Below are 21,858 nucleotides of genomic sequence, written 5' to 3' on the forward strand. Positions count from 1 at the left end.
GACTAGAAGGTCTCCAAGGCCTCTTCCAAATCTGGACATCTAGATGCATTTCATGTAGGATTCAGGCCCAGGCATGAGATAGAAATAACATTGGATACTCTGGTCAATAACCTTCATGAGAATTTGGATGATTCCATTCAGTAGCAACTGAGCCCATGGATTCTCCAACATGAAATTTCACAAAACTTTTTCTTTTTCTCCAAGTTATTTAACATCTATATAAAATGATTGGGACAGGTCACCCACTGATTTGATGCAAGATATGATCAGTAGACTGCACACACACAGATACATAAGGCCATACAATCTGAGGGAAAAGCACTCATACATATAAACGTAACATGAATACATAAGTACTCAAGAAAATGTATATCACATAGATCCTTTGGTCATGCTCTGAAGGCTCTCCATATCTTATTTGAGGTACCATAGTATTAGAATTAAAATATAGCTATATTGAATTGAAATATGAAATCTTGACTTTTTTTCCCTAGGAGGTTTCATAATCTGTCTTGGAAAAACATTTCTGGATTTTGCACTTATAATATAACATGGTCTGATAAGTTTCCTCAGGCTTAAAGGCTCAGAAGGAAGAGGATAAACTAAGATTCTTTTTATCAAAATGCTGCTATTTAACTGAAGCATTTCATGAAATCTCACTTTAGAAGGAATTGGGTCTCTGAACAGCAACACACACACACACAAACACACACACACACACAAAGACTTATCACAAAAATGATTCAATTCTTTAGCAGCATATACATATACATATCTAAGATTTCAGACTGTGTAAAAGCAGACCTCGCTGTTGTTATAGATTCTCACATGACACAATCATCTCTAAGCATTTATAATAACAGTGGTTGAAAAATATGGCAATAGGTTTTAAATTCCTGCTCCAGCACTACACAATTCAAGAAGGACCAATTCCATTTTTAATATATTTATTGTATTTGCAGAAGACAATGTATTATGTTATCCAGAAGTACTGCACCTGACAATTTTTTCCTTAGTAAAACATTTAATTTCAGATAAGTGATGTTTTACCAAGATCTATCCTAATTGGTAAACATTTAAAAACTGAACTCCAAATTTCCAAACTATGGTGCTGGAGAAGACTCCTGCAAGTCATTTGAACTGCAAGGCAATCAAACCCATCAGTCTTAGAGGAGATCAACCCTGACTTCTCTTTAGAAGGCCAGATCCTGAAGATGAAACTCAAATACTATGGCCATCTAATGAGAAGGAAGAACTCACTGGAGAAGAGCCTGATGCTTGCAATGACTGAGGGCAAAAGAAGAAGAGGACGACAGAGAATGAGGTAGCTGGATGGAGTCACTGAAGCTGTAGGCGTGAGCTTAAGTGGATTTTGGAGGATGGTAGAGGACAGGAAGGTCTGGAGGAATGTTGTCCATGGGGTCATGATGGGTTGGACACGACTTTGCAACTAAGAACAACAATTTCCAAACAATGTATAGTATGCTTAAATTGACTATTTTAACATCACTATTTAAATCTAATTCAAATAAAATTAGTTAGGTTTGTATTTATGACAAAGATTTGTAAATGACCGCTTTCACAATTTTGGATTTTTATTCTTGTATCTGTATCCCAGTATTAGTGTTACCATATTTTTCAGAATATAAGATGCACTGGAGTATAAGACACACCTTAATTTTTTGTGGGGGAAACAGTCTACTATCATGATCAGCAGAGTCCTCCCTTCCACTTGGATTTTGATAACAAGCAGCACAGATATTTTTATCCATTTAAAACAAATCCTATCACCTACACACATTTAACTGGAGTGAGTGGGGTGGGGGATGATATTCATGGGGGCAGAAGAGGGACTTGTCACCAAAGGCTCTGCTCCCGAGATGCCCCCATCTTCCTACCTATAGCTATAGGCATTGAAAGCCTGGCTTTCTCGCAGCAAGGCCTAATAGACACATAGCACTTCAGTCCTCTTGGATGCTGCCATTGTCACGAGGTTAAAAAGTTTGCTAAGCCTGAACTGCCTAAACTGACATTCAAGAGTTAAACTAAGAAAGCTTTATTGCGCAGGTCATAAAACAAAAAAGGGTTCTTATCTGAAAAGTGATTTATTGCGCACGCGTTACACATTCCAAATTCCTCTCTTCTTTGTTCGGCAGCCAACTTTGGCTGAGGAGCTTTCATTATCAAAATGTAACCTTTAGTTATTTCTGTATCATTAATTTTTTTATTTTATTATTAAAGTTTGTTTATTAATTAGAATATTTTCTTAAAGAGTATTTCTTTTCTAAATATCTCAAAAGATATGCGGAAGGGAATCAGCCACGGTCCATCGATCTCCAACAGGGTGTTTTTTCCCCTGACAACTTGGTAGCAGAGGATGGTTTTGATGATACCAGCTGAGATGGCTACAATTTATGGCTGTATTTTCTCTTCGTGCTATCTTAAGATAACCGACTAAGCCTAATTAGCAATGTCGGAGAAAAAGAAAAAAAAAGAAAAAGAAAGACGGGGCGAGCACAGATGGATCAGCTTCCTCTGACAAGGAGGCTCCCTCGGACACAGAGAAGCAAGATCAAAACGTGCTTCAGGAACAACAAATTCCTTCAGGTGCCGAGCCAAATATGGGAGAAGGAGCTACAGGACGCGACATCCACGAAACGAGGTCAGTGGTTCCTCCTTCTAAAATATCTCCAGGAGATTATGAATTTTTGGGGGCCAAGCCAAAACTTCCCACTCTGCCAGAGCCACTCCATTCCCAGACCCTCGCAGATTATCAAACGATTGATGAATGGCAACTGCCGGCACAGAAAAAATCCTCCCACGCAGAAAGCAGATTTTATAACATCTCCCCAGATGGTGAGCAAGAAATGCAAAGCTATCTTGATCAAATAGAACGTTTAGAAAGATATGTTAGGGAGGCGAGAGTGTGTTTTGAGGAGATAAGGCGAAGTAGAAGAAGCTCCCCCACTCCCAAAATGTCTGAGGACGCCATCTTGTCTTCTTCAAAACAACAGCCTAAGACACACCCCACAGAGTTCACTGGTCAATTAGAACAAAGAGACATGTACACGTCACCGAGGTCACGTGGTCCCTTTGAGTCAATTGAACTTCAGACAATGTATAGAGGGCTGCAGTCAAGAAGTGAAGCTGCACTGCCATCTGCTGGCGGAGAAAAATCATTACAGCAAAAGGTGATGAGTTTTAAAGAATTAGCTATGAGTCCTTTAGAAGCCAAAACTTTGTCTCCAAAGGTTAAGTCTTCAACACCCCCTGGCGGTGTGGAATTCTCCCTAGATGGAAAAAGGCAAAGCCAAAGGCGAATTCGAGGAAGCCAATTTGATGTTGCCACGCAAAGGCCAATGATGCAACCCCAGCATCCCCTGGTTCAACAACCAGCTTTGCAACCTGAGCAACAAATTGTTCCTCAGCAGGTATTCACAGTCACCCCCTTGACTGGTGAGTCCAAATTAAAGGAGTCAGGAGAGAATTATAAAGCCTGGGTCAGTGAAATTGCGCTCTTGCTTCGAAGAGAAGGCACATATTCCATGGTTTTTAATCCTCCCCGTCAGCCCTGGACACCTGCGATAAGAGATCTCGAAAACAGAGCTATCACGACTTTACTCATGTCAATGGAAATTGAGATCCAAGGTATCTTTCCACCTGATGCAACTGCCCAAGAAATATGGGCTATTTTGGAAGATTGCTACAGGCCCGTTTCAATTGAATCTTCATGTTTGCTCATGTCTGAGTTCCATGGTTCGAAGTTGAAACCTGGTGAACGAATTGGTGGACATTTGACCAAACTGAAAAGAATGAGAAGTGAATTGAGACAAAATGGCCATGTAATCGATGATATCCAAATGATTAGCATCATCATTAACTCATTGAATTATGAATGGAAAGATGCTGTTGCAAAGATTAACTACGTGCCTATTGCTCAACGCACAGTTAACCATGTTTGCAGACTTTTAGTGGAAGACGAAGCTATCAGGTTAGCTACCCCACATCTGCAACGACCTCCAGCACCAAAGGCTCCAGCCAGACGTCCCTTCCGAGGAAGAGGCTACGCTCCAAGGATGCCAAAATGCTACACCTGCAACCGTGTGGGACATGACACCCGGGATTGTCCCCAACGAGTTCCAGCTCCCGCCACGTACCAGCCCAGAGGAACAGATTCCAGAGGCAGAGGTAGAGGCGGAAAACAAGGTCGTCGTGGTCCAAGGCGTGATTCACAAGCTCCACTTGCGACACTGGCCATAACCAACGTTCCACAACCTGATCCAAAGTTCGACAGACGTCTTTTGTGGACTTTAGATAGTGGAGCAGCTGTGCACGTTACCCACAGAAGGGAACTTTTCACAGAGATGGGCGAACCAGAGCCCGAGTATCGAGAACTGTATTCCTTCACCAACCACACTTGCAAGGTTATGGGAAAAGGAACTGTTTACATTGAAGAGCTCGATACACACATCCCTGATGTTTATTACATACCTTCAGCAACCAGTAATTTGCTTAGTCAAAGTCACTTGTCTAGAGATTTAAAGTTCCAGGTTCACCACCTCGAAAAAGCAAGTTACTTAGTTAAAGATGGAGATATTGTTGCTGAAACCATGCTGATTGGTGGTGTTTATTACTTAAAGCCAAAGCCTAAAGGGCAAGCACAGGCAAGTATGCAAACTCCAAAAAGGCACAACGCAGACCCAGAGAGAGTTGTCCCAGAGAGAGAAAGCGTTACTGTGCCAAAGGCTCCTAAAGCCAACAAACAGAGAAAACAAAAACAGATTGCTCAGAGCAAGCCTGAGGGTCCTCATGAAACTGTTAATGTTGAGAATTCACTAACTGGTAAACCTTTGCATTCCAGGTGTATTCACAAGTGGCACAGAAGATTGGGGCATGCCAGTTTCCGTGTTCTTAGAAAGATGCCGGAGTTCGCAAAAGGTTTGGATCTAAAGGGGTGTAAGGTGTTTTTGGATTGTGCGGTTTGCAAAAAGGCTAAATCCAAGGCGGCTGCAATTCCCAAACACGCTACACGCCGGTCAACACGCATTTTTGATTTGGTACACACTGACATAGTGGGTCCTTTCCCACCAACACTTGGTGGCAGAAAGTATTTTTTAACAATTGTAGATAATCATTCTAGATATGGATTTGTATATCCTATGAGAGAGAAATCTGAGACCTTTCAGATCTTTAAAGACTTTGCAGCGTTTGTTTCTACACAATACCAAGTTCGCATCGCCAGAATCCAGAGTGACCGTGGTGCAGAATTCATGTCTCAGCGTTTCCAGGACTGGATGCGTAAGAATGGAATTCTTCATCAGACATCTGCTCCATATACACCGGCTCATAACGGAGTTGTAGAAAGAAGACAAGGGGTTCTACAAACCATGATGCGTTGTCTTCTAGAAGATGCCAATCTCAGTAACGCATACTGGGGTGAAGCAATCAAATATGCAAATTACATTGTCAACCGTACTTGGAGCAGTGTAATCAATCAAACTCCTTTCTACATGCTGTATGGCTACAAGCCTAATCTCAAGAACCTCCATATTTTTGGTTCATATGCTATGGTGAACACTCCTATAACTCAAGGACCAAAGAGACTAAGATTTATGGGTATTGATGATAATTCAAAATGGTACAAATTCATTGATACTAAACATGTGATTGTCATTTCACAATCTGCTAATTTTGAGGAAGATATTGACTGGTCCAGGATTCATTCCAATGATCCTGAAGTTTATTTTCCTAGAGATGGTGTTCCAGATGCCACGCAGCCTGATGATAATTCGCAGGCAGATGTTCCTTCTACCAGTTCTTCACAACCTGATGTTCCGTCTTTGCAACCCGCGGATGCTGATGCTAGCGACGAACGTGAGGACGAGGATGATGATGAAGAAGAAGAAGAAGACTGGTCTGTTGTTCCTAGACGCTCCAAGAGGGCCACAAAAGGAATCCCTCCACAACGTTATTCATGGCAACTGACAAAAACACCAGTACCTTTGATTTGCAACGTTACTCTTCCTCCAGAGACATTCACACAAATCAAACAGCTTCCTGATTCAGAACAAGACAAATGGTATGATGCAATGCAGGATGAAATGGACAGTTTAAAGAAACTTAATGTATTCACTCCTGCAAAACCTCCAGCAAACAAGAAAGTCATTGGCACCCGATGGGTCTATAGAATCAAGAAGAAACCGAATGGTGAGTCTTTATACAAAGCCAGACTTGTAGCTCAGGGTTTCGCTCAACGTTATCCTGAGGACTACACAAACACTTACTCACCAACAGTCAGAACTGAAAGTGTAAAAATTGCTTTAACCACTGCAACTATTCTTGGTTTAGAAGTTTTTCAATTTGATGTGGACACAGCTTATCTACATGCAGACCTAGATGAAGAGATCTACGTGAGAAGCCCTCCAGGATTCCGAAAGCAAGAAGGGGATACCTGGTTCCTGAACAAAAGTCTTTATGGTCTGAAACAGTCAGGTTTAATGTGGTATTTATGTCTTACTGACAAACTAAATTCAATGGGCTTTATTAAGTCCGAAACTGATGAATGCGTGTTCACAAAAAGATCTAACAATGCATATGAGATAATTCTTGTTTATGTTGATGATATTGTTTATATTGGTCCAAATAAGAAAATGAGTGAGATTTTTGCTAAAAGTTTGCAGAGATACTTCACACTAAAATCTTTAGGACACATTAGCACTTATTTAGGTGTTCAGATTGAAAAGACACAGAAGGGGTTTAGTCTTTCACAAGAGGAGAAAATTGACCACATTCTACATCATTGCAACATGAAAGATGCTAGCACAACAAAGACACCCATGCAAACAGATTTTCACAACTTAACACATGAACCAAGTCCTGAGTTCGAGGATCAAACACTTTATCGTTCAGTCATTGGTTCGCTATTATACATTAGTAGTTGGACCAGACCTGACATCGCACTTAGTGTTAATCTTTTATCACGACACGTAGGTAAGGCAACACAATTTCATTGGTCATGCATTAAGAAGTTGAAATACCTGAAACACACTAAGCACATGAAGTTATTGCTAGAACCAACACACACTGATCAACCAAAGCTGATTTGTTTTGCCGACGCCGACTGGGCGAGCGACAAGAAGTCACGCAAAAGCACTTCTGGTTACATGATGTTCCTAAATGGTTGTCCTGTTTACTGGCAAGTGAGAAAACAGAGTTTTGTTTCATGTTCATCTACTGAAGCTGAATATGCTTGTGTTTCAGATGCTTGTAATTCTCTAACGTGGTTTGATGCTTTGATCACAGATATCTGGACACGTCCGATTCGACCAATCACCGTGATGGAAGATAATGTATCTGTTGTCTATTTTTCTGAGTCACATTTTACAGGTTCTAGGTCCAGACACATTGACATTCGTTATCAAAACACAAAGCAATTAGTTAAGCAAGGTTTTGTTAAATTGCAATATGTTTCTACACATGATCAGATCGCAGACATGCTTAACAAACCACTCGCCGCAAATCAACACGAATATCTGCGAAAGAAGATGTGCCTTAATTGATGATTTGATGATGTCAGCCCAGACTAGCAAAAGAAGGGGTGTCACGATGTTAAAAAGTTTGCTAAGCCTGAACTGCCTAAACTGACATTCAAGAGTTAAACTAAGAAAGCTTTATTGCGCAGGTCATAAAACAAAAAAGGGTTCTTATCTGAAAAGTGATTTATTGCGCACGCGTTACACATTCCAAATTCCTCTCTTCTTTGTTCGGCAGCCAACTTTGGCTGAGGAGCTTTCATTATCAAAATGTAACCTTTAGTTATTTCTGTATCATTAATTTTTTTATTTTATTATTAAAGTTTGTTTATTAATTAGAATATTTTCTTAAAGAGTATTTCTTTTCTAAATATCTCAAAAGATATGCGGAAGGGAATCAGCCACGGTCCATCGATCTCCAACAGGGTGTTTTTTCCCCTGACAGCCATCTCATAAACACAGTACCAGAGCCTGATTCCACAAGTGGCCCAGGAAACCATGGAGATTGGGACTTGGTTGGCAGAGCAGGCACTGCACAGGAGGTGTAAGGCATGGTGACTAGCACTCTGCCTGCCCCTTCTCCAAATGACCCAGGTGGAGGATGGTCATCCTCCTTTCCAGGAGGAAAGAGGTGAGTCTGCACAGAAGGAGGAGGAGGACATGTGACTCTGCAATGTGCAGTGGGGAACTGGGGAGGAAAACATTTTCAAGTGGCAGTGCTGGTTGTACACCCTGTTTTTGGATTTGGGAAGGTGATCACAGTGCTGCTGCTCGAAAATGCTTTCCTCCTCAATTTGGGTGGAGGCCAATACAGTGGAAAACTGCCTGAAAAATGCCTTCTAGGAAAAAAAGAAGGAGGAGGGCAGCGTAAAGCAGCACCACCTCAAACCAAAGCCTCTGAGTAACTGGGAAAGAAAGCCGTGCTTTGAACCTGCCAAAAACTGTTGCCTGAAAAGGGGCACCCTCCTCCTCCTCCTGCAAGTGGCAGGTGCCTCAGAGACTCAGCTGGGAAAGAGTGTGTCAATTACTGAGAAGTTCTTTTCCAGAAAACTTGTTGGGGTGCTCCTGCAATCTGCAGAGGCTACTCGCTTTCCCCGAAGAGACTCCTTACATGTTCTGTGGGGAGGGTCAGGGCACAGTCTGAGGAACGAGACAGTCTCGACAGTCTGGCGGCTTCAGCAAACAAGGTGGGCTTCAAGGTTTGTGGCTGGTTGCCCCTCCGGCCACCCAGTGGACAGCTCAGGGGAGACAATGGCCATGATGACTTAACTCCCCAGAAAACTGAGCAGCCGCCACCACCTAAGCCCTCTCCGCACCCAGGAGCCCCAAAAGTGTAACGTCCCTCCTTTCCAGTTACCGCCGCCCATTGGCCTGATTCCCCAATGCAATTTGCAGAGCTGCTTGCCCTCATGAAAACCTGGGAGTGGTGGTTTTGGCAGGTTCCAAGTGTCACCCTAACTGCTGCCGTCACCGATATCCCAGCATGCAGAGACCGAAAAAGCGATGTCTATTTTTGGCAAACCCCATTGCCTGAAATGGTGTTTTTCAGGCAGTTTTCCACTTCTTTGGCCTCTGCCCAAATCGAGGAGGAAAGCGTTTTCATGCGACAGTGCTGTGACCCCCTCCCCAAATAAAAAAGGGGGTGTACAACAAGAGTTGCCAAGTAGATAGTTGACTATCTACTTATACGATATAAGAATAATAAGGTATTTAACATGTAAGAGTGAGTTGATTTAAATTGTTGGGTATGATTGTAGTTGGTAACTTTCTTATAATACAAAATGGAATAATGATGATGTAATGAATAATGGATATAAATATAGACTGAAATATTTAATGACTACATGGATTGACAAATAATAATGGAAAATTATATTTGGAGCTGAGGATGATTGGAAATTCTATGGCTAATGGAAAGTAGAAATGTCTTATATGAAACAATGAGGTTTTTTTTCTTTGACTTAATTTTTATTCTTATCTTTTAGAGAATGGTGATATAATTTTATAAAGACTTATTGTTACCTAGTATATAATTATGGATGTAAAGAAACAAGGGTTGTCACAAAAGAAAGAATATTAATGGTAACTTGAACACACAATGCTCAATGAAATATTTGACTATGTTTAATGGATAATTAGTGACCTTATTCTTAATTGTAAAAACCACTGCACAAAAACTTGTAACCAAACGACATGCTTGATGAAATTATGTGCTTTTCTTTTACATCCCTGCTCTTGTTCTGTATGTGTTGTTTTGTCTTTTTTAAAGAAAAATAAATAAAACTTAAAAAAAAAAAAAGAGTTGCCACCTGAAAATGTTTTCCTCCCAGGTTCCCCATTGAACATCGCAGAGCCGTGTTCTCTCCTCATCCTTCTCCACAGACTCACCTCTTTCTTCCTGGAAAGGAGGATGACCATCCTCCACCTGGGTCATTTGGAGAAGGGGCAGGCAGAGCTATTATCTGCCTTGCCTTACACTTCCTGCGCAGTGCCCGCTTCGCCAACCAAGTCTCAATCTCCATGCTTCCATGGGCCGCTTGCGGAAGCCCAGCACCATGTTTATGAGATGGCAGCAACCAGGAGGACTGAAGTGCTGCGTCTCTATGAGTGTCCTCTTCTGGGTAGGGTATTGGGTATACCTGTCCATGAAACATCTAAAACTGTGGATACTAAGTAAAAAATATGTAGGTCCTTCCCCATTATCTGAGAAATCACTCCTGTGATGGTTAAGTTGAAGTTACACTGCAGTTGGGTAAGATCCATCCAGTCTTTCATGGTAGTCTGCTGAAGCCTGTTGGAACCACTATGCACTCTCCCGAGTGCACCAGGGCCTGTGGACACAGACCATTATGAAATAGACAGCATATTGGATGCACGTCTCTATAGGGGAAAACTCCAATACTTAGTATCCTTTTGCTGATACTTCCTGGGTAGCATCCCCTGATGTCAGGGCCACCAGTCTAGTATGCAAATTCCATCAGAAGTATCTGCATAAATCTGGGAGGTATAGCAGATCATGTAATTGATACTAACCCCTCTATTTTCTGTCTTTTAGGTGGACCCCAGTAGAGGGGAGCTGCCTGTCAAGCCCCAGTCCAAGGCTCGACATTACTTGAAAGGGGGGGTCCTTCTTGGGTAACACTTACAAAAATGTAAGATGACTCGTTTTAAAGAAGCTAGAAAATGCCCTTTCTATCAGCTCCTTCAAAACGGGTCATCTTACATTTTTGTAAGTGTTACCCAAGAAGCAGAAAGAGAAGAATTATTTGATGGAACCTGGTGATTGTGTGATCTGGGGTTCTTCCAGCCTTTTAAAAAAGTGATAGAACTGGTGGACAACAGAGAAGAGAAAATTCTGAATCGAGAAGTTGGTTTTGATATTGACTTGGTGAAGGATCCAGAAGTTCAGGATTTGAGATGAAACATTCTTAATGTTTGTAAAGAAGCAGTAGAACTATGAGATGCTAATGCCCCCCATAGCAGAGCCTTGTATGTCTGTCTCCCAAACATTGAATCATCTGACCTACCAAAGCCTATATAAAATTAACTTGATAAAGGTCAAATAACAGTAGTGATTTGTGTTATAGTTTCCCCCCCCCCCCTTCAAGTAATGTCGAGCCTAGGACTGAGGCTCGACAATCAGGTCTTGCTGCGAGAAAGCCAGGCTTTCAATGCCTACGGCTATAGGTAGGAAGATGGGGCATCTCGACCTCCACACTTCTCTGGGCTACTTGCAGGGGGAATATAAGATACACCAGATTTTCACCCTCTTTTTTTGGGGGGGGGGGAAAGCTGTGTCTTATACTCTGAAAAATATGGTATGTGTTTTTCCTTTGATTTTGATAAGTGCAAATTGTAAATTTACATAAACAGAGATCCAATCTATTTGCAGGTGCTGTCAGCATAAATAGTTGTGCTTGGGAGAGGAGTGTTCTCAGTTTTCTTATATCAGCCTTTGAATATGTGTCTGGCTAAGAAGACTGGTAGAGATGAACCTATGGTGATGCCTAACCATGTCAGCAATTTCCCAGAGTCTCTGGGAGTCAGGCAGCAATTTAATAAATTTAATAATAAAAATAACTTCTCTATGGATACCACTTGTCATGGTGGAAGGACTAGTGATGCTCTGATGAGATTGAGACAGCAATGGTATTCAGAAGGTTCTGACCAGTTCTGGAAAACTGGTAGCAGAAATTTTGAATAGTTCAGAGAACCGGTAAATACCACCTCTGACTGGTCCTGCCCCATCTATTCTCTGCCGGCAGAGTCCTAGCAGATCAGGAGGAAATTGGAATTTTGCAGTATCCTTCCCCTGGAGTGTGGTGAGAATGAAGATTTTACAGTATCCTTCCCCTGCCACACCCATCAAGCCACACCCACCAAGCTATGCCACACCAACAAACCATACCCACAGAACCGGTAGTAAAAAAATTTGAATTTCACCACTGGATTGAAGGCTATACTGGCAGTAGTGTATTCTACCAGAAGCATAGCCCATGCCACACAGGTCTCTGGGTGTATCTATTTTCTATAGTAAGAACAAAAAAAAAACAGAATCCTATACTGTATTCATCATTACTCAGGTCAACGAGGACTATATCAGGTCTTAGAGTCCCAGGACATCAATCGCACATGGGCAATAAGACTCAGGAACGATGGCTTGCATAAAAGCATGCATTGGCTAATTATATGCAGGACTGTCAAGAACAAGCATTGATACAAGTTACAAATGATAACTATACAAGATACAAAACTTAAATATTAAAATAATGTTATAATTTTGAACAGAAAACTGACAAGTAAAAGCATTACAAAATGAATTTCTATAAAATATCAATAAGGAAGTGGATAAATATTTAACCTGGCAATGACTTACAACTGGAATGTTATAAACAGAAACTATAGGCTTGATTTTGGCTATTCAAGAAACAGCTATTCAAACCAACGCAATCAAGGACAGAATTGAGAAAAAAATCATTTTTTGCACCACAGATTAAAAGTGCAAAGAAGCAGAAGAAACAGTAAACTTAATTCATAGAAGTAATACATTAAGCACAATAACATGTTCAAAATTTAAAAACATGCATGGTTCATTTCTTAATCATGATTCAGTTTTGGGAAGCAGAAAACAAGTTTCCAGTTCTGCACATGATTATGCAATTCATTTTTTTTTCCAGAAAAGATTTCTGTTCAAATTACAAAGTTGTTTTTTCATGCTAGTGTTAACAAATGTATTCCAGGAAAACATTAGAAAAAATATAATTTTTTAAAAGTACTTGTAAGCTTTATTTTTTCCTTTTTAAATGAACAACGTGGATGGACTACTCCTTGTAAATTCAGACTTACTTATTACTTAAAGATAGATTTAATTCCGCCTTTTTAGTTCATGCCACTGTTTCCATACTGCTGATCATAATCAATATTATTAATTCAATAAATAAAGATCATTATGGGAGGCAGCATGAAGGCTTAAGTCCCACTTACAGTTATGGCATGTAGTTCCACTGTATCCAGTTCCATCACAGGTGCAACTGAAGCTATCCCATGTTTGGGTACACTTCCCTCCATGCTCACAGTGATTGGGCACACACCTGTTGAGATATGAAGCAGTGACAAATAAGCAAGGTTGAATGAGAGCCTGCATTCTGAGATTGCCAAGCAGCAAAACTTCCTGTGCCAATCGGCTGTTCTACTGCAATTAATCTTTGTTAGCTTTATGTGAATTAATATAATTCATGATAGAACATGGCAGGTGCATAAGAAGTTGATGTATTGTGCAATGAATGCCCCATTCACAGCTAACAATGGGTCAATGACAGAGAAGGAGACTGACGAGATAATGATGGATTATGGATTTTTTGACACTGTTACATTTTTAAAGGTCACAAACACACCTATTTTTTTAAAGAGGCAATTAGATATAGATATAATTTTCAATAGAAAGTGTACTGCAGTATGCATTTAAATCTTTTTACCTTATCAGTCTAAGAATCTAAAAGGAAAACATAATTGATGTCATTAAAAGCAGTGGGAATGATGCTAGTTGCCCTAGCTTAGATCATTGAAAGGCATGTTTTGAAGGACCATGAACAAGTTAGCCTCCTTTAATTGCCTCTCAAAAATCCTAGTTTCACAAACTTCTCTTTTTCTCTTAATAGTTGGGAGGCAAACTGTTTGTCTGCCATTTTGACAAAGCCAAATTGATCTTTGGGTTTTGTGGTGCTTCTTTGTCATCACATATATCTTGGTGGCATACTACCATAAAAGTACATGCGTTCATGAATTAAGTTCTAAAGTATGCACAAGTGTTAATAGAATAACAGAATTGGAAGGGAACGTGGAGGTCATCAAGTCCAATCCCACTCAAGCAGGAGATGCTATATCATTCCAGACAAGTGGCTATCAAGTATCTTAAAAGTTCTACTATAATTTCTAGTGTGCCCTTGAGTATTTTTTGATCTCATGACTTTTATTGTTTTATCGATGTATAAAATGTAAATAAAACTGGGAAATTAAGGGAAGGAAAAAGAGAGGGGGAAGAAAATAAGAGTGAAGAAAGAAAGAAAATATTGACTTCTGACCCTTTTTAGCACAGTACAAGATAACGAAATTACAGCTCAACTTTTTAACTTTTACATTAGTATATAACAGTGATGGCTAACCTTTTTCAGACCAAGTGCCCCAAGCGCACAAATGCCCAAAATACAATGCATGCATGCCCCCCACATGTGCCCACCCCCCACATGTGCAGGTGCCCCCTACATTCCACCCATACTCACACATGCATATGCAGCCCCCTTGCACGGGCCCTGTCCCTGCACATGCGCAGCAGAGACCCGACAACCACATGGCCAACAGGAGGCACATGCGCATGCATGGCGGAACTGAACTGTTGTGATGGCTCGCATGCCCACAGAGAGGGCACTGCGTGTCACCTGTGGCACACGTTCCATAGGTTTGCCATCATGGGTATATAACTAGTCATTTCAATAATAACAAATCTATCTAATCAGCAAAACCAAAGTCAATGTTTCATTTTTTTTTCATCACAAACACAAAATCAGGGACTGATATCCAAATAAGAAACATAATTAAATATATTCTCCTCTTTGAATAAAACAATCTAACCATTTCTGCTTTATCTTTCCTGCTGTGGAAATAGTATATATTTATATTTGCACTTAATAATCCTTATAAACTATCACAATTTATATTAATACATTTCACTGTATTCTTTCAAATTCTTTAACCTTAAACAGAAAAATATTTTTTAATTCATTTTAAAACATTAAACTTTTCTTTTAAATAATACTAAATCAAAACATTCTAATGCATCTGTTTTTAAGCTTCATATTAACTTACATACTTTAGTTTACTTTCAGACCAATAAAATTGCAAATAACTCCAATTAACTTATTAAACTCCCTCCAAGTTACCTTCATAGAATAACTTTTTCTTCTTGTATACATCCTTCCTAAAACTCTAAAGTTTTATTTAACTAATACGTCTTTTCTCTTAACAAAGATACTTTCAAATACATTTTCAATATTTTACAAACTTTAGGACTTACTTAAACATATATAAAGGGAAAAATACATTTTCACACTTTAGATTAATACTTTCTTTCAATTACAAATATCACATTCCGATTGATTAATTAAGTCACTCCTTCCAGCTTGTCTTCCTTGAATAAAATCTTTTTTTTTTCAATTGTATTGGGAGATTTATATTTAAACCATAACTGACTCCTCTGCATTGTCAGCTGCTTGTGAAATTGCTTTGGTGATTTGGTAACTTTCTATGCCTATTTGCTCTGTGAAGTAGTTTGAGGAGTTTTTTTAAACATCCTTTGAGTATAGCTGATCTATGAACTGATGGATATTATTTAAAGATCTTTCAAAAACAACTCTAGAAATTTGCTCCTCCATCTTCTTAACTCTTAAGTTTAAAAATACTTAAGTTAAAAAAAACTTAACTCTTAAGTTTAAAAATACTTGAAACTATAGCTATCATTATTGGGGAGAATAAATGTATCTATTAGAAAATAAAAAAGACATTATTCCTTATTAGGAAAATGACATGAAAATTATAGAAAAAGAATAACAGACTAGTTATTTACACATAAGATGGCTTTACACCCCTTGCAAACATCTGGCCATACTCAATATGGGTTTTGCCATATGTACTACATAAAACGTTTGAATTTTGAATAATGGCAACTGAAGTTGGAAGCATCTGAACAAATTAAGGGAACAAATTCATCTAACTGAATTGAGCAGTTGGTTGCATTCTGAGCACAACTGCCTCTCTCATTAAGATACACTAGGAAATTATTTTCCCCAAATGTTTTTTTTCTCTGCAGCCATTACCTTGATCAATCACATTTTCAAGCTTCATTTTTTTCCTGATTTCTTTCATCACACAGATTTGGTTATATTCTGTTTTGCTTTCTAAAAGTTATCCTTCTAAGTCTATTTATGGTCTTTCCAATATTCTATTAGGGTGAGTGTTTGAGTGTATGTGACATAAACATAATTCACTTAAAAGGAGGAGATAATTTGGAAGAAAAATGGAATATCTGCTGCAGTCAATGTAGGTTTGCAGATATTCCTCTTGTTTTTAGTGATGGCATGTAAAGGAAACATCTAACTCTTACAGAAAAATGCAGTTCTGTATGCCCTCTCTGTAGTAATTAAAGAAAGTGTATGTTGGGGAGGAGACCTTTATTATGCTGAGTTTGCTTGCATATATTGCTATAGCCCTCTTTTGTGCATTTGATATAAAGTCTAGGATGATATTGATATTTCTTAAGGAACTTTTGATAAATCTGCCTGAGGCCTCAACAGAGAAATAAAAATAAACTGATGAATGAAGTGTTACATGAAGACAATAAATTTAGCACAAGTGAACCTTCAAGTGAGCTCAAATTTTCTTAGAGTAAGCATACATAATATGTTTGAAAGACACATTGGTCAAGGTAAACTTCATGCCTCTTTTGTGCATAAGAAAACTCTGAAATTCTCTATACATTTGTAATTTTGTGGATATGGCAAATTACTTGTAAATATTTGGGCTATTCTAGTAGTGTGTGGAACCTGTTAAAATGAATCAATTTTCTTCTCCTATTTTACTCTGTGTATTATGGGTGTAGAAATTAAAAGAATAATGGGATATATATTAGCATCAATAGCTGGTTACTATTATGCCAATATTACTGGAGAATAATCTTTGAATATTTTCCCTTTCTATGGCAAATATGAATCTCCCTTTCTTAGCATAAGGTTTTATTCAAATGTGATGTATGAACCATCTGCATGACTTACAGAACAGTTTTTTCATGGTTAACCTGCCAGTAATACAATTTTTACTTCAACCATGAATTATATCTAAGTACTGCTGTTTTATAGTAGAAATCCAAATCAGGCTATGAGGTAGTGATAAAGATTTATCACTATTACTACAAGAAGGCAGCCAATGTTGTGCCATAGCAGTGCATATGAGCGGTAGCTCCGTGAAGTCCCATTGAATTCTTCTACGCAGGAGGGTCTGCTGGGCTGAAAGTTACCCTGTAGGGATGACAAAGACAAAGGGGATGCTTTGGTGGTCACGAGGAGAGCACAGTCTCCTCATTTGACCTGAACAAAGCCCTTTTAACTGGAAGATAAGACAGCCACTATGGCTGAACCGAAGCTGTGACAGCTGAAATGGAAGAGAAGAAAGAAAAGATACTGTCACAGTGTGGTTGGTCTGGATAAGAACTTTCTAACTTTTGCACCCCCTTTGTAAAGTGGGACTCAGTTGAGGTGAACAGGTGACTAAGACCTGGAGCTACTGAAAGATTTGGAAAAGAAAGAAAATAAATTGTAGACAGCAGCAACCTTAAAGATAAAGGATAGACTGGATTGGCTAGTTTTTAGCAATTTAAATCTTTTCAAAATATTGGATTATACATTTATTGCCATCTTGATTTGAAGGACTTTGGAAAATTGTTGGAAAATATTTTTGGAGAAAATTTATTTGCAACAAAAGCGGAGAAAAAGAGTAACAGTCCATTAACAGTCCATTGTACTTGAGCTGCCTTTATTTATTTTAATGTTTCTTTTTCCCATATTTGTTAAATGTCACAACAAAAAGTCTGGCAAATGTATTTTTTAAAAAAGTCCCCAAATATCACGAATCAGGCATTTTCATCGCTGTCACTCATTTTGGACATAGGAGCTTGATAACCTTTTAAAAAGTTGTTTCATGCATGCTGATTATCATTCTGCACTAAGATCTTTTAAAGAGGTTTTTTTTTCTTTTAAAACTGATCTATAACCATGAAGGTGTTAAATCTGCTCTTTATTTTCTAGTGAATATGATCTAGGCAGATATCAGTCCCTTCATTATTATCATGTCATATTCTTTAGAATGTCAGTAGTAACAATCATAGACAATATGCTTTCTATGAAGTAAAGTTATAGAGACACATTTTGCACAAGAATTTACCAATCCTGTCAGTATACTCACATCATAGGACTGTCAAATACATTTTGTTACACTTATTTGTTAGCTTTAAAAAGACTGAATAATAAGCCCTGGATGTTGCGTTATTCCTGAAGTTGTCATGTTTGGATGGGAAATTTTTAGCAAATCTCATGCCAGCTACTTTACTAGATATGAATGAGGAATTTGTTAGATTCCAAAGTGAATCAGCCTGATCTGCAATTTTGGAAGGGTGGGGAGATCACATTTTGGAATGTATTTTGACCTCTGAATTTCATAGATTTCTGAATCCAATCCTTACAATATAACAAGGTGATCTCCCCAACTTGTTGACAATGAGCAAAGTTAAACCTCTGTGCAGTCCATGATGCTAAAGTTTCTCTTGTACCATTCTCCTAAGAAGAAATCATGTGTGCATGAATGTGTGAAAGGAACAAAGAACAATTTTAAGGCTTTCTCACAGGTTCTGTGTGAATCAATTTCATCCTAACACCAAAAGATTAGGAAAGACTCTGATTGGAAATGTGAAAGTTTGTTAAAGGAATTGCTGACACGGAAAGTTGCAGTTGCGATGAATGTAACATATGCAGCAACAAGAAAGTTACAAGTAAAAAGGACATGCTAGAAGGATGAGAACTAAGATACATATGTAAACTTTAGTAACTTCTAGCTTATTATAATAGTAAAAGGCATATATCTTTTGATAAGAATGCTTATTAACATAAACATGTGATGTATGAAGAAGTGTAAAGTGGTTACATGAGATACATTCTTATCCCGATATTTTTGAGAAAAAGAAAAAAAAAACTGAACATTCTCAGAATTTTCTAGTGAGTCCAATTCCAATTTTGAACTTTTTTTGTGTAATATGCACATAAGGGTAAATCTTTGTTGCCTAATGACAACTAATAATTCTACTAAAAGGTACTAAAGGATTGCTATAAATGTGTGGATAATCAGTACACAGAAATAGTATATCTGTATAAAAGATTGAGGGAAGGAGGGTCCATTAATTCTTTCATAGCAGTGGCAGAGTATTTATTGCTGTGGTTTAAGGAAAAAAAGAAACTATATATAGAGAGGATTACCTTACTTTTGCAGCTGTTTGGTGATCTTTTAGTAAAACTATTAAAATCTAATAAATAAGCAGTTATGTTGAGGATGAATACATTTAATATACATGGATCTACCCCCAAACTGGCCTTGGCACATGAAAAAGAAAAGGCAGAGAAACTAAAAAGCAATCAAATAAAACAAGTCAGTGTACTGCAGATAGAATTTGCTTGGTGTCAAACCTAAAAGTAAGTAGTAATGTACTGATGTAATGATTTTGAGAAGATTAGCTGGTGTTATGGCACCAAATTAATCAACTGTTGGCATTTTAGTGAACAACTAAGAAAAATAAACAAGCTAGATTAAAGCTCACATTACACTAAAACTAAAGCTTACATCCACTGCCTAATATTCTGTCACTGGATACTGAGGGGATGGGGAAACATCTCTACAACACATAGAACTAAACATTATTTCGTTTTCTACAAACTCTCTGCAGAATAATGCAGTTGCAGACAGATGGAAAGAGAGAATGGAAGGAAGGATAAAACAAGCTGATAAGACTGTACAGTGCCTTTACAAAAGCTGACAAACAATTCCAAAATGTATTCCCGAAAAGATAATCATAAATGGAGGCTGTCAGATGCTGTCAGCAAAAATGTTTCTTCAATGTCACAGTTCTCAGGAAATTCCTACACAACACTGGCAAACATATTTTAAATTTAAAAGGATATATTTTGATACATTAGATTTAATAATTTAAAACAAATAAAGCCATGAAAATGATAAGGTTTCTGAATAGTAGGCAAAGTGCTTAAAACATAACTCACAAAAGCACATTTTAAAAGGACTAAAAATTAAACATCAAGAGTCATCTATGGTAGTGAGGAAATATTGTACGTGCCATGATTCATGGCTAGAACTATGCTGGATATTTTTAAAGTAACATTTTAAGCACATTTGCTCGGAAAAGATTAAAGTGAACTAGTACAAACAAAAGGTTATTGAAGTCTAAAGATTTGGAAGGTGTATTTATTTTTCACATATGGGAAATTAAATGTTTTTACCCAGCTATTGATGCAGAATTTACTTTCTTTTAATTCTTTTGGCAAACAATTTGCAAGATCAAAAAAATATGGCCAGCGCTTGTGTGCCATAGGTTCGCCATCACTGGTATATACATTCCATATGGGAAAAGGGACATAGTGCCCAACTACTAGACCAATTCCAGATCTCCCTCAGTGGAAGAAGTACAAAAAGGCTTTGGGTAATTGTTTGATCTTCACTTTATCTAGTATAGGAATTGCACTAAACAGACAAGTCAGCAGTACCTGGCCACAGGGAGAAGTCTATCAACAAGAGAAAGAGGTTTTGAAACAACAATCTGACCTCCTAACACCGTGTATGTCACATATGTAAGTCCACTTTAAAATTTAACAAGCAAAATGTTTCCTGTTCCTGATTTGAAGATATTGAAATAAAAAAGACAAAAACAATAAACTGAGTTTTATTCACATAAAAAGCACTACATATCTATTGAAAGAAAATTTGATCAATTAAAGGCAATCTAGCAATTTGCTTGCAAGTGACAATTACCTTATTTTGATTCATTTTACACACACATACACACGCACACACACACACGCACACACACAACCTACCTACCTCAAGACAATTGCTAACAGAACTAGGAATCTAGTTGAACTTTTACTATTAATTACTATTACAAAGAAAGGATATTGCTCATCTAATATAATGAGAACAATTATACCCTAAATTTATGTAGTGATAATAAAGCATTTTGGTAAATCCTAGGGTTTCTCATGAAACAGTATGATAAAATTTCCAATATCTCTGGCAAATGCTAGTGTTGCCAATTTAATTTGCAAGCAGGTTTCCCAGGATTTTAAATGGACACCTAACATTAGAACCATTACTAAAAAAGCACAACAAAGAATGTTCTTCCTGAATCAACTATTCTGGAAGTTCAGCCTGTCCCAGGAGTTGTTGATGCAGTTCTACAAATGAATTATTGAGTCTGTCATTTTTATTTTGATATCTGTCTGGTTTGATACAGCAACTAAACCTTTCAGATTCTAACAGTTAGAATGCAGAAAAAACAATTGCAATCACCCTGACTTCCATTGAGGATCTATATAATGCATGGATCAGAAAGAGGACTGAGAAAATAGTTACAGATTCCTCACATCCTGAACATAATATGTTTCAACTCCTTCATTTAGGACACCACTATAGGCATTGTATGCCAAAACATCTAGACATGGGGATAGTTTTAGTATTATATTATGATTATTATTACATTCATAGCTTCCCCACAAAGACAAATTACTTGTGAGTCTAATCCAGAAGTTGGGTTCAGCTGGTCTGGTCTATAAGCTAGTACCGGTTGAAAGAATTTTGCATCCATTTCCATACCGGGGCCTCCAGAGGCCCTGTATTGGAACAATCTCTCCCCTGCCCTGCCCTGCCCTCACCCCCCAGCCCGGTCACCTGTTCGCTCATTCACTCACCCTGCCTGTCCGCACCATGCTGCCAAAAAGTTCTCAGAAGAAGAACCAGAAGAAGAAAGAACCTGTGAGTGGCTGGGGGGGGGAGGATGTTGGGGAAGAGGGAAGAGGGAGAGAGGATGGAAGAGTGTGTGCGTGTGCACAGGCTGTGGATTTTAAAAACTTTGGAGTGAATCCAGGAAAAGGAAAGATGGAGAGGGGCTGGAAGAATGTGTTTGTGTGTTTGCACAGGGTGTAGATTTTAAAAACTTCGGAATGAA

General features: G+C 38.4%; 1 protein-coding gene across 1 annotated transcript in view; it reads right to left on the minus strand.

Moving 5' to 3' along the window:
- CNTNAP2 (contactin associated protein 2) overlaps positions 1-21,858 on the minus strand; it is a 1,236,760-nt gene that overhangs the window by 383,745 nt on the left and 831,157 nt on the right. The window contains exon 11 of the mRNA XM_081971635.1: positions 13,017-13,123. Coding sequence (XP_081827761.1) covers positions 13,017-13,123 — 107 coding nt within the window. The remainder of the gene's footprint in view (positions 1-13,016; positions 13,124-21,858) is intronic.

This window comes from Natrix helvetica, assembly GCF_964273705.1.
Source record: "Natrix helvetica genome assembly, chromosome: Z".
Taxonomy (NCBI): Eukaryota; Metazoa; Chordata; class Lepidosauria; order Squamata; family Natricidae; genus Natrix; species Natrix helvetica.